This window comes from Corvus cornix, chromosome 2, assembly GCF_000738735.6.
Source record: "Corvus cornix cornix isolate S_Up_H32 chromosome 2, ASM73873v5, whole genome shotgun sequence".
NCBI lineage: Eukaryota > Metazoa > Chordata > Aves > Passeriformes > Corvidae > Corvus > Corvus cornix.
Window position 1 is genome coordinate 127072424 of NC_046333.1, and position 14258 is coordinate 127086681.

Genomic DNA, 14258 nt, shown 5'->3' on the forward strand with positions numbered 1-14258 from the left:
GCGCTCCAGGCAGCCGCTCCTCACCCGAGCCGGGACCCACGGCCCCGGGGGCTCCACCGCAACACCGGCCCGGCCGCGCCGTCGGACCCTCTGTCCGCGGGACGGGGATGAAGGGAGCCGCCGGGCCCCGCCCGCATCCCTCTGCCTCCTCCGGGGGAGAACACGGCTCTGCCCGGCGGCCGCCCCCAGCCCAGCCCTGCCCAGCCCTGCGGGGAGGACGCGAAGCCGAGGCGGTCTATAAAAAGCCCCCCGGGCCGGGAGGGAGGGGACCACCCGGGAGCCGCAGCGCAGCGAGCGGGACGGGGCGCGGGCACCATGGCCCAGTCCGTGTGGGGCTACGACAGCGACAACGGTGAGCGGGCTCGGGGCCGCGGGGGGCCGGGACGAGCCCGGCTGAGCAGGGCCGACGTCTCTTTGTCTTTGTCCCTCAGGACCCGAGCGCTGGCACGAAAACTACCCCCTGGCCAAGGGCGACAAGCAGTCGCCCATTGAGATCAACAGCAAGGACGTGCAGCACGACTCCTCTCTCTCCTCCTGGCACGCCAGCTATGACCCCGGGGCAGCGAAAACCATCCTGAACAACGGGCGCACCTGCCGCGTCGTCTTCGACGACACTTTTGATCGATCAGGTCGGTTTCTGGTTTGGATTTTCTTGATGGTTGTTAGGAATCAAGGTTTTCAAAGCACCATGTATCAAAAAGTATCCTTTAGTGTCCAGTCTGTGCAGGCCAGCAGGGAAAAGTCACTTGGGAACGTAAAAAAAGTGCTCCTGGAGTTTATTCTGGTGGATCTGCAGTGGGACAGGAAGGCTGTAGCTGCAGGAGCACCCTGAAATACAAACTCAGCTGGATGGTGGACTTCTCCCTATCTCACCTCCTTCAACAGAGACACCACATTTTCAGGTTTTGTGTAAGGGAATAGAGTGGTGCCCAGAGGGTTTAGAGCGCTCTGAGGCACTTTGTAAACAAAAAACTTGTATATACATTGCTACTGACTGTGATCTTGGTTGCTTCTGCATGGTAGTTCTTCAGGTACTTCACAGCCTGAAAAAGCAATGAAAATAGCATTTATGTAAATAACATTTTATAGTTTCTGGAAAGCTATGAAATGGCTTTGTTATTCAACTGAGAGTGAGCAATCTCATATCGCTGAATTAAATTGTTCAAAACTTGATTGCAGAGCTGCATCTTTGTAGCTCTGGATGCAGATAGGTAACAACTGTCAAAATGAATAATAAATTCCCAATATCATATAATGCAAAGACATCTCAAAAGCATGCAGTATTGATTGGTCCTTCATCAAGAAGGAAAGCTTATTAATGGAAAACAGTTACTTTTCTTCGTATTTTTCTGTATCTGCTTTGATGGCATTTGTATTGGGATTTTGTTCTTAGTAAGCTATATCACTAATTAAATATATTCATAGTACATTGAAAGATCACTCTCCTGCTTGTTTATCTTGATGAGGCCCTTGTTTCCTTGGATTTCTTCATTTACCACTACAGCTATTTGTTATTTTTCCATGTCTCTCAGATGGAATCTCAGCTATTTAGGACGGGGACTGTCTCTAAGTTATGTATTTTTATGGTCCTTTAGTATTCATTACCACAGTTTCTACACAGTGGTCTCATAAATTGCCCTTTTATCGCCGTAGAAACACAGAATGGTCTGGATTGGAAGCAACCTTAAAGATGACCTAGTTCCAACCACACCCTCATCACCACCTTCCACTCTACTAGGTTACTAAAGATGCATCCAACCTGGCCTTGAACATTTCCAGGGATGGGGCATCCACAGCCTCTCCAGGCAACCTGTTCCAGTGCCTCACCAACCTGACAGTAAAAAATTTCTTCCTAATATCCAATGTAACTGTACTCCCTTTCAGTTTGAAGACTTCTTCCTTGCCCTATCCCTACCTGCCCTTGTAACAGGTCCCATTTATAGGCCAGAATGCTCTCCAAAAGCACTGCATAAAATCAATGCCGTGACTGAAAGCATGGGAAGTAAATTGGTAATGAACATTTTCACATGGTTGTTCTGTCTTCTTCACAGCTTCCTAAAGGCTGAAATATTTTAGAAAAGCTGCTCAAGAAGTTGTCTGCCCAGGGAAGAGTGTTGGAGAAAGACCCTGATTTGCCCAAGCAAAATGCAGCCCTGGAGGCAGCCCTTCCTTTAAATCATCTTCCCTCCATTCCCTCCCTGTGTCTCCCCTCCCCATCGCCTCTGTTGTTCCTTTAGGCATCCAGAGTGTACATTTACTCCTGGCTGCCCTTACTTTCTGCAGGTTCCTGGACAGTAATTTAGGACACGAGTGTTTCATAGGCATGTGTCTGTTCAGAATCAAATACAATGTTTGACAGCTCTGAAAGACCACATGAGAAAGAATTTCATAGATATTTTATTTCCTTCATTTATTGGCTTCTGCAGTGCTAAGAGATGAGGATAAGTAGTAGCCACAGATTCCATTTTAACTGGAAAAATAAATATAGTTGAAGAAATTTTTTTTCCAACGACATGGAAAATGTTGAATATTAAAATGGTTTTGTTTTATGCTAGAGAGATTTGTATACTCTTATGAAGTGCTGTTTTCAAGTGCTTCACAGTCTTTGAGTTCTGTAAAGGACCACCTGTAAGAAACGAGTGATGAATGAGTCTCCAACTCTGACACTGACTTAGCTTCTAAATGTAGACAGGTCACATCAATTCAGCTCCTGCAAGTCCCTGCCTCCCATTGATTCCCGTGTGAAATGGCAAGCAAATACTTCAGAGGAGTTGAGCCTTAGAGTCTATGCCTTTTTTGTCCTATATTTGAAAGTGAAATAATATTAATAATAATAATAAATATTTTCCATTGAAGGCTTTTACAGAAGGTTTACTCAATATTACTCAATAGTATACTGAGTTATGATTATTTATGTATGAACAAAGCAAGAAAAGCAAGAGGAACTACATGCGTAAGTCTCAACAGTGCTGTTTTTCTGGCTCTCCCCTTGGTGGTTGTGACTCCTACCACCTAAAAAGAGAAACTGCAAAATTAAACCTCTTGCTCTGTGGAAGTATTCCAACATATATGATATCAAGAATTCATTTGAGACCATTGGGCAAAAGAGGATTTATTATTTCAATGTTAACTTTGAACTTTAAAGCTATTGGTAGAAGTTCAAAATTGAATGCTATTTAAACAAGGTCTTCTGGCACTGCAGTTGTGAACTACATTATCAGCTTTCTGTGTAAGGAAACACGACTCATTCCAACCTTAGGTAATGAATGAAAAATACATTTGAGAGCTTATCCTCTAAACAGTCCCTGCTCCAAAGAATCTCCAGGCTGAAAGAGGAGGTGTGATGTTTTGAAAGTCAGAGTTGATGTCAAGCGCCAGACTGATGCATGGTCAGCATTAGTTGGCTAAGCACAGCAGAAGTAACAGCATCGTAATTTCTTTCGTTGGTGGCTCAAGAACAATTTTCTAACTCATTTTACCTAAACTTTATTGTCTTCCCTCACTTCCAAGAAATAGATCTTTTTTTAATTTTTCTTTTTTTAGAAGCAGCTAACCATCTGTAACCATTGTTTAGTTGTCTGACCTGTAAAAAGTATGCCAGTCATGGACTAGAGTTAACTTAACAGCCCTAACTCCCATCTTGGCAAAACAGACCCTTTCTAGACAAGAATCACCTGTGAACACCTCTCTTCTCTCTCCATACCAGGAACTGTAGTGTGTCCACTTGCCAGGAGAAAAGAGGCTTGTTGGGCAACTGGGGTTTGATCCCGTGCTTGACTCACAGCAGCTTCCACAGTTTTCACATCAAACAGAGCTCCTGACAACACAATTCAGCCCCAGCCATGTAAACTGGCGAGTGTTGTGGGCTCCTTGCGATGAGCTGGCTTTAGGAGAGGAGCTGTGGTGGGTCCCCACGGGGGGAAGGCGTGTGTGGGTGTCGTGGGGGTGCTGATGCAGTGTCCTTGCAGTGCTGAGAGGGGGGCCGCTCACCGGCGCCTACCGCCTGCGCCAGCTGCACCTCCACTGGGGCTCCTCCGACGACCACGGCTCCGAGCACGTCATAGACGGCGTGAAACACGCGGCAGAGGTAGGACGGATGTTTGATAGTGGCATTCAGTGCTAACTGGAGTTTGACTGATTTTCCATCTGAACAGATTAACCGTTCTCCCTCTTGCAAGTATTTAGCTATCAATTTTTGTCTGTCTGTGAAACTTGTGAGCATCGGTTAACATGCAGTGGGATAAGTTGTATCTGCCAACAAATGTATCCCTGCAAGTATATTACTAACATGGATTTCTTTTCTTCATGCCAGAGTTTTTGCTGGTATCTTGGACTGTTTCAAAAATATTTGCGACAAAGCAATCTGTTATTTCCAAATAGGAAGATCTACTGATGTTTTTTGGCTTTTAGTCATTTCTGGTGTGTCTTGAGTTACCAAGTTAATTCAGGAAGAACAGAAAAACTCACTAAAAGCACATTTGATAAGCTGGCATTCAAAATTAGATCCATCTTAAAACTGATTGAGAGTATGTTTTAGTTTCTGAACATCTCTGCTTCAAAATAGCTGGGTTTGTTTTCAGGAACCATGGAAAATATGATGTTTGGGTTTTGTTTGGGTTTTTTAATGTAAACTACTGCAGGACTGTTATCCTAGTTTGCTAAAATTCATGAATGCTTTAGGCCTTGAAGACTTCTTCAAGTCCTAAATATAAGTGAATTAACTATTGATGCTAGAGAATTGCTAGGAGAGGTTACCTCCTTCCTCCATCTTATTTGAGAGTAAGTTCAAAATACATAACTATGCCCACAAAAATCCTTCAGTAGTATTTTCCTGCCTTCCACCTAAACTCTCAGGGCCCAGAGCTTGGAGGAGTTTGCCCACCTCTCCCAGGACAAAATCAAGGCAGACATTTTCAGGGTCAATGTGCACAAACATTGCAGAGATGACTGTGGGTGATGGCTTAGGAATTTTTTCCCCCATTCCTTAACCAAAGCCAATCTTTGCTAGTGTTCTGCTTTCTGTGGCCAACTCAACAGGAAAAATCTGCTTCCTCAAACTATTTCTTGGCTAGTTCAAGCACAGACTTTTTATGTTACTTTTGTTAGCAATACTTGTGTATTTATGGACAGGAGAAGAAAGCCTGGAATATATGTACTTTTGCTGCATTGCAACCAAAGATATATGGTTGCTCCAACTTTATCCTTAGCAATAAAACCCTTACCCTCAAGAGAAAAGAAACAGACAATAGAGTAATTTATATTCAGGACAAATTTTTTTGTTGTTATTTTACGTAATCTTTAAAAAAGAAGACTTTTATTTCCCCCCTGTATAACTCTGTTCTAGATGCTACTTAACCTGAGACTGCACATGGCTGGTTGCAGCATTTGTAGAGATTTTGCATGAGCTAGAGATTTTCTGGATAGAGATACAAAAATTTGAAATACATCCTGAAAATACAGCATTGCTGAAAGTAGATATGAGAAAGAAGTGTCAGATTATATCCCACAGTAGATATGAGAAGGAAATGTCAGATTATATCCCCACTCCCATCTGGTGCAATGTGCTGAGAGTAATAAGAGATACAAACCAATAATGTATGAACTACATACAACCCCGTGTAAATCCTTGAGCTGACATTTGCATAACCTGAAGATCTAAAAATGTACTTGAGATGAAGTGCATGTCAGTAGGTGTTTTATGCACTGCATGAGTGAATGTCATGTGTTTGGATTAAACTATTTATAGTTGTATTGTCTGATATTGTGTGGTAAACACCATTTTCTTTGTCCTATGCTTCAGTTAAATGCAAAGCAATGCTTTTGGGAAAATGTGAGCATAGAAAAGCATGGGAACAGCAGTAGGAAATACTTACATACAGTTTTCTTTTTGATATCCATTCCTTTACTTACTGTGTAATGGAATCTTTACTCAATTTAATTTAAAGTGAAGATTGTGCTGTTGGCAATTTCTTGTATTTATAACTGAGGTTTAATTGATTTTTTAGTTACATATGGTGCACTGGAATCCAAAACACGGTAATTTTGCTGGAGCTTTAAAACAACCTGATGGTGTAGCTGTTGTGGGCATTTTTCTGAAAGTAAGTGGCATATATTCAGTCTTTATAATTTTCTGTATTTTTCATCTTTCTCTAGTGCCAGGGGAAAAGTTACCATTGTTTTTTCCTGCACTGCAGCCCTTTCCTGTGGTGTGCACTGGGTGAGGAGGAGGGTCTGCATAGGCTGAGTGTTTCCTCTTGTCTGTTGTCTGCTAGCAGGTGTTGTATCTGCCTGTCAGCAAGGTTATGTTGACTGATTGCCTTCTCTGGTCTCTTGTTGATTCCCACACGAGCTGGGAATCAAAATGAGTTCAACAAACCTACTCCAAAAAGAAAGAATTCATGGTAAAATATCACTCAACATTTTAACACTGGAATACAGAAACTTTTTAACAAAATAATACTGTACCAGTATTTTCAGATTGATTTTTTTGTAAACTTAACAGAAAGAAAGCAATCCTGGTATCAAACCTGTATGTGGTCTAGGACATTGAGAAATGGTAACAGGCACACAGCCTAATAGTGATAAATTACACAAACTTCAGTCCTTTTAGCTGCAGGTGGGCATTTCAGCTTGAACACACCATCAGGGAATAGATATCCTTTTATTGTTTTATCACTAGGAAGTGGCTTTTGTACAAGCAAGAGCAAGTGGATGTAATTAATTTTGCTAATGTCCCTGGACAGACTAGATCCAGTGTCATTTTAATTCTATTACACTGTGAGCCAACCTGACCTTTTCTCTTGTGGTTAGTTTAAACTGAAGGTCAGCACCTGTCCAGATTCTCCCCTATGACTATGTCCTTCAATTATTCTTCCTTTTTCATTCCTTTTGGTCTATTTTAGGCTAAAATTTATATAACTTACAAAGCACACTACTATGCTCCTATTAACCATGCTATGGTCAGCTAAAAGGTCTAGAAAAGTAAGTAGTATCATTATATCTTCTGGCCCTCTTTCCCTGCTTCCTTCTTGCTTTTTGATGAAGGAGCTATTGTTTATTCTCTGAATTTGTCATGTTCCATTACTGGGTTTTGGGATACTACTAAAACAGGATTGAATTATCTTCTGAGGAATTGAAGTTAATCTATTCTGGAACAAAACATGGCAATAACAGTACATCTTATCCATACTGCCTTTATTCTTCTGGGATGTCAAAGCTTTTGGAAGTGCTGAATGTCATGGACACAAGCAATAAAGTGACCCCATAGCTTGAGGTCATCTAGACATGAATTCATCACATGTCTCACATCAAGTCTGACCTGACTGCATATGTGCTGCAGAATGAAGTGTCCGCAGAGCTACAGCCCTTCAGGCCATCAAGACTTTGCCAAGTGCCAAGTGCTCAGACAGCTCAGAGTGGCTGTGGGTTGCTTTTGAAGCAGGAGCCAAGGGTTAGGCCCTGGGTAGTGACACTGAGTGTGCAGTTCATTCCTCAGACAGGTGTGATGCCTTCTAGGGTCCTTCAACACATGTTCAAATTGCAAAGCCAGTTACTGGAGTTTGCTATTTCGGATGTTTTTTAAATGCACATAATATTCTGTCAGTCTCTACTGGATTCTCTGAGACTGCTGTTGCCTGATGTGACAGATGGGATGTGCTGAGTTTCTTTAAAATACTGTGGAACATGATGAAAAAGATACAGTATTTGTGCTTTGCGTTACAGGTTGGAAAAACTCCCAAACCAGAGATGAAGAGAATTCTTGAAGAAATTGAAAACATTAAGACCAAGGTATCGAAACAATTTTTGTGACCTAACATAGCTGGAAAGCTGCAGAAGCAGGAATCAGTAGTTCAGATTCATACTTTGGCATCATTTTGATGCCAAACAGTAGCATCAGAGATGATACATTGGACTGTGGAGCAGGATACTTTCTTTTGCTTAATTAAATACTTAACTCCTCACTTCTGCAAGTATTCTTGTTAAACAGGATTTTTTAATTAATCCTTGCATACACAATTGATAGTCTTATTGATACTGCTCTGTAAAAAATACGCAAGTGGGCCAATACCAAGAAGAAATCAAAAGCTTTTTGAATTTGAGGACAACAGTGGCCAAAACAGATGCATATAGCAGAGTCAGAAATTTAGTTAGCCTAAAATGAGAAGAAATTAGTAGGACTGATGGAGCAGGCTCCCAGTCAGTGTAAGGGAGATTAAAAATGTTACTAGCTTTAAGAAGGAACTGTATTTATTTATAAAAGGAATTACATGGTGCAGTTTCTGCACCAGTCCTGAGTTATCTCTTCCTATGATACTAGCACAAATAGCATTGCAAATATATTCTAAACTGTTTTTCAGTTTAATTAATGATCTAAGGCACCCGTCCATACCTACTGCATAGATGCAGCTGCTGAAGGGAGCTATTTCCAGAGAACTGCAATATTGCATCTATTGTCATTTAGCATTAATATTTAACATAAACTTAATCTCTAGGTATACTTTAGGAATTCTACTTCATGATAAACTTTATGATTCTAATAATGCTAAAAGTCCTTTTCTTTATGTCACCTTGAACATGCCACCAGATCACCAAATTTGTAGGCATTTTCTTGAAAATTTAGCAGAATTCCTTGCATTTAATGTTCATATGTGTTAGTACTGCCATTGATGTGCAGGTCTGAGCCTGAAAGCTCCTCTCTCCTTTGTACCATTGTAAGAGTCATACTAATTTTATTTTTTCAACTCATTCTTCAAAGGCAGTTAAGTTCTTTCTGCTGAGGGAACTGAAGGTTATTTTTTTCACCCTATCCATGCCCCAGCCTGCTGTGTCAGTGGTATCTGTTTTGATGGCTTTCTCTCATAATGCCTGTATCATTTTTTGGCCATTTACATACAGCAGTTCTGGAAAAAGCAACAGTTGAAGTAAAGCAGAGAAAGATAGGTGCATATGCAATAAACCACATATTGTATATTATCTCTTAACTTCTTTTCTGTCATCACATACATTTTCCCAAGATTACTTATTTTTCGGAAAGATTAGTGGGTGGCATCACTGGTGTATTTATCACACATGCAGTTTCAATTGCTCTGAGTTTCTTGGACACCATACTGTGTTTACTGAAAAAGCACAATTTTGTGAAGTTATTTCCAAGCCCATATTGAACTTACAGAACAGTATTTTCAGGAAGATATAACTGCAGTCTTGATGTTACTCTTTCTATTCTTAATCTGTGCAAGGATGCTTGGAAACGATTTCAGCTCCTGCCATTCACTTTGTTCTAATCTAGAGAAGATTCTCCATGATAGAAAAAGGAAATAGGAATAATATATCTTGCTTTCCAGAACTGCATCCAAAGTACCAATAGAGAAGTGAACGGAATTTCCTTGGTTAGTTTTTGTTGCCCAGAGGGAACAAGGAATACTCATCACAGTCCTGTGGAGATACTATCCTATTCAGTGGCAGACTAATCAGGAAATGTTGTCTGGTGTCTCCTTTCTCCCTTGTCTTGTGGTAATCACCTCTAATTCTAAGATACTTAGGACCTAGTACTCTTACAGGAAATATTTTAATTTTTTACACTAAGTGTAATAGACAAAAAGACTGAGAGTGCCACCATGAATATATAATTAGAGCACAATCTTGGTAGGAGAAAGGTGCAGATTTCAGTTCCTTCAGGTAGAAGAGAAGAATGTAATGAATCTGGGATAAATGCTTGGCCACTATCCTATTGGATAAAAAGGGTAACAGTACCAGCAGTGCCACAGGCTTCAACTTTTATCCCAAGTGGCCCAAAATAAAAACCAATTTTGATAATTCCAGAATAGAAAAATGTAAAAATGAATTTGCTTTGATCCCACACAATTCAGTTTGTAATTTCTTTTAATTTATTAATGTAATCAAAATGTCAGGTATTATTAATTGCTGGGAATGTGCTTGACAGGAAGAAAAGGAGATTGATTTCTTGCATGAATCTTGGTATTTAATTAGTTCCTTTATAATAACATAGATACTGCTGTCTTTTAAGATGCATATCTCTAGAGTTACTGCAGAGAATTTTTTTGTTTCCCTAAGGGAAAAGAGGCTCCTTTTCAGCACTTTGATCCTTCAATTCTTTTCCCCAAATCTCGGGACTACTGGACCTACCACGGTTCGTTCACCACACCCCCCTGTGAGGAGTGCATCACTTGGATTCTCCTAAGGGAGCCTATTGAAGTCAGCTCAGACCAGGTAAACTCCAGCCAGTTCTGCTACTCCTTTACCAGTTGTCAGCAGTGTCTCAGTATGTCAGTGTGATGATTTGCAAGCCCTGTGTTACCTTGCACTTTTTGGTAGGGCAAGCTTTAGCTGTGGACAGTGAGAAATTGCCTGCAGAATGGACTGCTGGAATGGGCTGTAAAACTGACCCTGAGAATCAGGCCCTCTTGCATGACACCTCCTGGAACAGCCTCAGCAGGGGTGTTCTTGGGACCCTGAAAACCTGCTAAGGCAGAAGTGCCCCCGAGCCACAAAATTCAGCCATCACAGCAGCCTCTGTTCATTCTGTGTGTTTGACCATTAAGTGGCAAGCGTGAGTAATATTTTGATGGTTTCCTGGTTTAAGAAATTGCTGGTCCAGATCTTGACTTCTTAAAAGCTGTCAGTGAGGAAAATCAAACTACCTAGAACCCGCAAATCTAAATGTTCATACAAATTAACGTACCACTTGTATTCACATAGCTCAAATGTGCATTTACAGAGGGGAAAAAAAGAGCCAGTCTGGATAAGGTGACTTTTTTAGTTCTTGTGTCAAAAATTTGGTCAGCAATACAAGTCAGGGTATATCCTTTTTACTGAAATGGCTGTTTTCAGAATAGATTTATTTTTCATTTGGATGAAAGGGTAACAATTAATAAAGCAACATTGAAATTAAGTTGATTTGAAGAACAGCAGCTGAGTGCTGAATTCATGATTCAGCTTAATAATCCAGTTGGCGGATCTCTGCCTTACAGCAAAAAAATACAAACTTCTGCACCAGCTTTTTCTATCAGACTGCCTTGCACCGACATAGGTGCATCCTCCTTCACAGATAGCTGTATTTTAACAAGAGCCTGTAGTCCAGCTCCAGCAGGGTCACAGTAAGGCCCTATTCTTTTTCCACACTGTGGATGTGAATCAGAGAAGAATCCAGAAGAAGCCCATGCAAGGGTCAGATGATGCACTGTTCTGTGGATGAAGAGTGTGGAGATCCATAGAAACAGTGCTAGCTGCTGGGCTGCAGTGATCTTTATCACCAATCTCTACCAGTATTGTTAGAGACTGTCATTGTCACTCTGTGCTTATCATTATATAAGAAAGTTCCTTTTTCATCTCAGAGTTTGTTCTAGGCAGTAAGGTCCACAGTGCTTCCACATGGACACTTTAATTTTTTTTCCTTGCAGATGGCAAAGCTCCGCAGCCTTTCCAAGAACAATGAGAATGAACCCATGAGCCCTCTTGTTGACAACTGGCGCCCACCTCAGCCTCTGAAGGGCAGGATAGTGAGAGCCTCATTCAAGTGAAATCTCAAGTCTCACTCTGCTGAACCTGAGTGAGAAAATCCCTGCATCCCAAAGTGTAGTTAGTTTTTGCTGTCTACTGCTTTTCCTCTGGATCCAGGTCTGTGTTTCTCAGTTTGGAATTCTGAATGGTAAAAGTGAATCTGTTTTGAAAAGCAGAAAAATACTGTATGCAAATATTAAGCACAATAAGCAAATGTGAGATGCTACGATTCTTGACCACAAATGCCTTAGCATTTATGATCACTTCTCTGCCTTGTGGTCTTGTAAGAAAAATAGGCTCAGTTTCAACATTTAAAATTAATTTCAAAGGACATATAGTAAGGCAGAAAAATGAACCAGTAGTTCAGGAAAGCAGAAGTAACAGTAGATGAACAGGAGGGAAATGCCTGTCTCTACACTGTGATCTTGCTCAGACACCCCACCCTCAGAGGAGACATCCAAAGAATAAGTACCCCTTTAACATACCAGATTTTCCCTTCCCTGTCTTGTTCGTAGTTTTTTGTCCAAGATTACATTAGTGTTCTGAGGGTAAAATCAGGCATACTCAGTTTCTGTGTGAAGAAGAAAAGATACCTTGCTGTCATTTCAGCATTTGCTGTCTTTGCCATATCCTGCTGCTGCCATTGTTGATCTTTTCTTCTTTCACTGCTGCTGTTACTTCACCCATCCAGTGTAGAGTCCTGCTGGTATCATATTGCCCTGTATTTAGTATAGCAGCTTTAGTATTGCTGAGGGGGAAGTGCCTTTCTTCTGCTGCTCTATGTTATCTCCCAGAATGATGGATTTTTGATGCTCTCCCTGCTTTTTAGTTTTGACACCTTAATGGTTTCACCTATTAGGGATTTTGTTGCATATGGAAAGGATCTTTCTGGATGATTCATACGTGTCGTTTGTCATTCCCACTACTGAAAAATCCAGGCTAAGTCACCTAAGTGTGTGTTTATTTGACTCTGTAGCTGGAGAATATACGTGGATTCTGTTTGGCTCTGTTCCTTTCTGGGGAGACACATCAGCTTGCAAATACGATCCAAGCAAGGAATCGCTGGCAGACAGAAACTTCTAAATCAACTTCCCCTGTCCTTCACCATGTAAACTTTGTCATTTCAGTGTAACACAAGTACCATCTAGGTTGAGCCCACATACAGATCATGTGAATAAAGATCTACATTATATTCAACACCCAGGTGATTATTCAGTATTGGACATAGAGGAGATTGGTCAAAGGTGGTGCATAAATCCTGCTGCACAGGAAGCTTCTGGGCTCTCTGTGTTCCTGTAACTCATCAGTGGGTAGCAGTGGGTGTTCTTCTGCAGATGTTGCCACAAACATGTTCACAGCAGCATTTATAAGGGATATGTCAACGTCTGAGAAAAGCAGGGTTACAAATAGGCATTTCCAAGTTCTCCTTAACTATTTCACTTTCCACCCTTACTAGAAAAATGGTGCTCCAACAGGAAGTAATGAATGGGCGACACTGGGCAAATTCTGCTGTTATTACCAGCAAGATTCAGTGAGAATTCAGAAATGAAACTGAGGGCAGATTTTGATCCTTTTTATTAATTTAGAAATGTTCTAAGTATTGCTGAATTTCCATTGAAAGTTAGTGTTTTAGTCTATTAGGAATGTATTTTGCTCAGTATAAAGCAGTTTCTTTTTTAAAACTGAGTTCATGTGAGTAGAAGCTAAACTACTGATTGAATCCTGTTTACAGATGTTTCAGCACTGGCTTAATTTTATCAGAAGATCAGCTTTTGATACCATGAGTGCAGAACTTGCAAGGGTATTGATTTTAGGAGTCCCTTAGATCTTCTTTCAAATCCTGAGTCTGTATATCTTCTCAACACATAAAAATGTTACTACAGAAAGCTCATAAGCAACCATTTTTTTCTACTGTACTATGTCTTACGTGTAAAATTTCTTCTCATATGCATATGCAGTTGGTCTTGGTGAGGAGAAAATTTTAACACAAATAACTGAGACGAGGGTTTGAGTCTTTCTACCTAAAAGCCATTGACTGTGATGTTTTAATCTCTTGTTACTGGGGCAGTAAAACAAGATTAGTTGTCTGCACTTGAAATAACTGCTTTTATGTCTTCAGAGAGCCAATAAATTGACTTGCATAAAAAATAAATTGATTGCTGTTTTTATGCAAAGTGGTGATTGAAAGTACCAAGAACTTACTAGAAAACCTTGCTGCTCCTTTCTTTGATACATATGCTTGTACTACAAGGGGGACAAACACTTGAGTACTTTTTAGGTGTTGGAGTTTAGTTTAATAGCTCATCCAGGTTTCCGTTTGTCCAGTCAAATAGATCCTCAAAAATTTGAGGATCATACAGAATCACTTATTCTCTGTTTTCAGGTACAAAAAAAAGGTGTTTATTTCTTGCCTGCACACAAACATTCTATCTTCCCAAAGTTCATACATGCCTATCTGGTCTTGAGTATCTCTAATTTGGACAGGAATTTTTTTTTTTTGCACGAAGCACATTGATCAGTTAGTTGAAATGCTACATAATTCTGAAAATTCATGATTAGTTTATACTTTTGAAGGAGACAAACTTGTTAAAGAATAATTGCCTGCAAATCAGACAATGAGTGCACTTTGCTTTGTTTGCATGTTTCCTCTACTGCTTTTGAAAGGTAGAATAGACAGAAGTTTATGAACTACTGAAATGGTTTGGTTCCAACACCAAACACATGATTTGTATGTTGCCAAA

General features: G+C 40.5%; 1 protein-coding gene across 1 annotated transcript; it reads left to right on the forward strand.

The window, feature by feature from the left end:
* Positions 1–247: 247 nt before the first annotated feature.
* LOC104692902 (carbonic anhydrase 3-like) lies at positions 248–13669 on the forward strand. Its single transcript, XM_039550091.1, has 7 exons — positions 248–352; positions 432–629; positions 3969–4087; positions 6006–6098; positions 7723–7788; positions 10072–10227; positions 11418–13669. The coding sequence occupies exons 1-7, from the start codon at positions 316–318 to the stop codon at positions 11535–11537; spliced, it is 789 nt and encodes a 262-aa protein (XP_039406025.1). The 5' UTR covers positions 248–315; the 3' UTR covers positions 11538–13669.
* Positions 13670–14258: the final 589 nt, after the last annotated feature.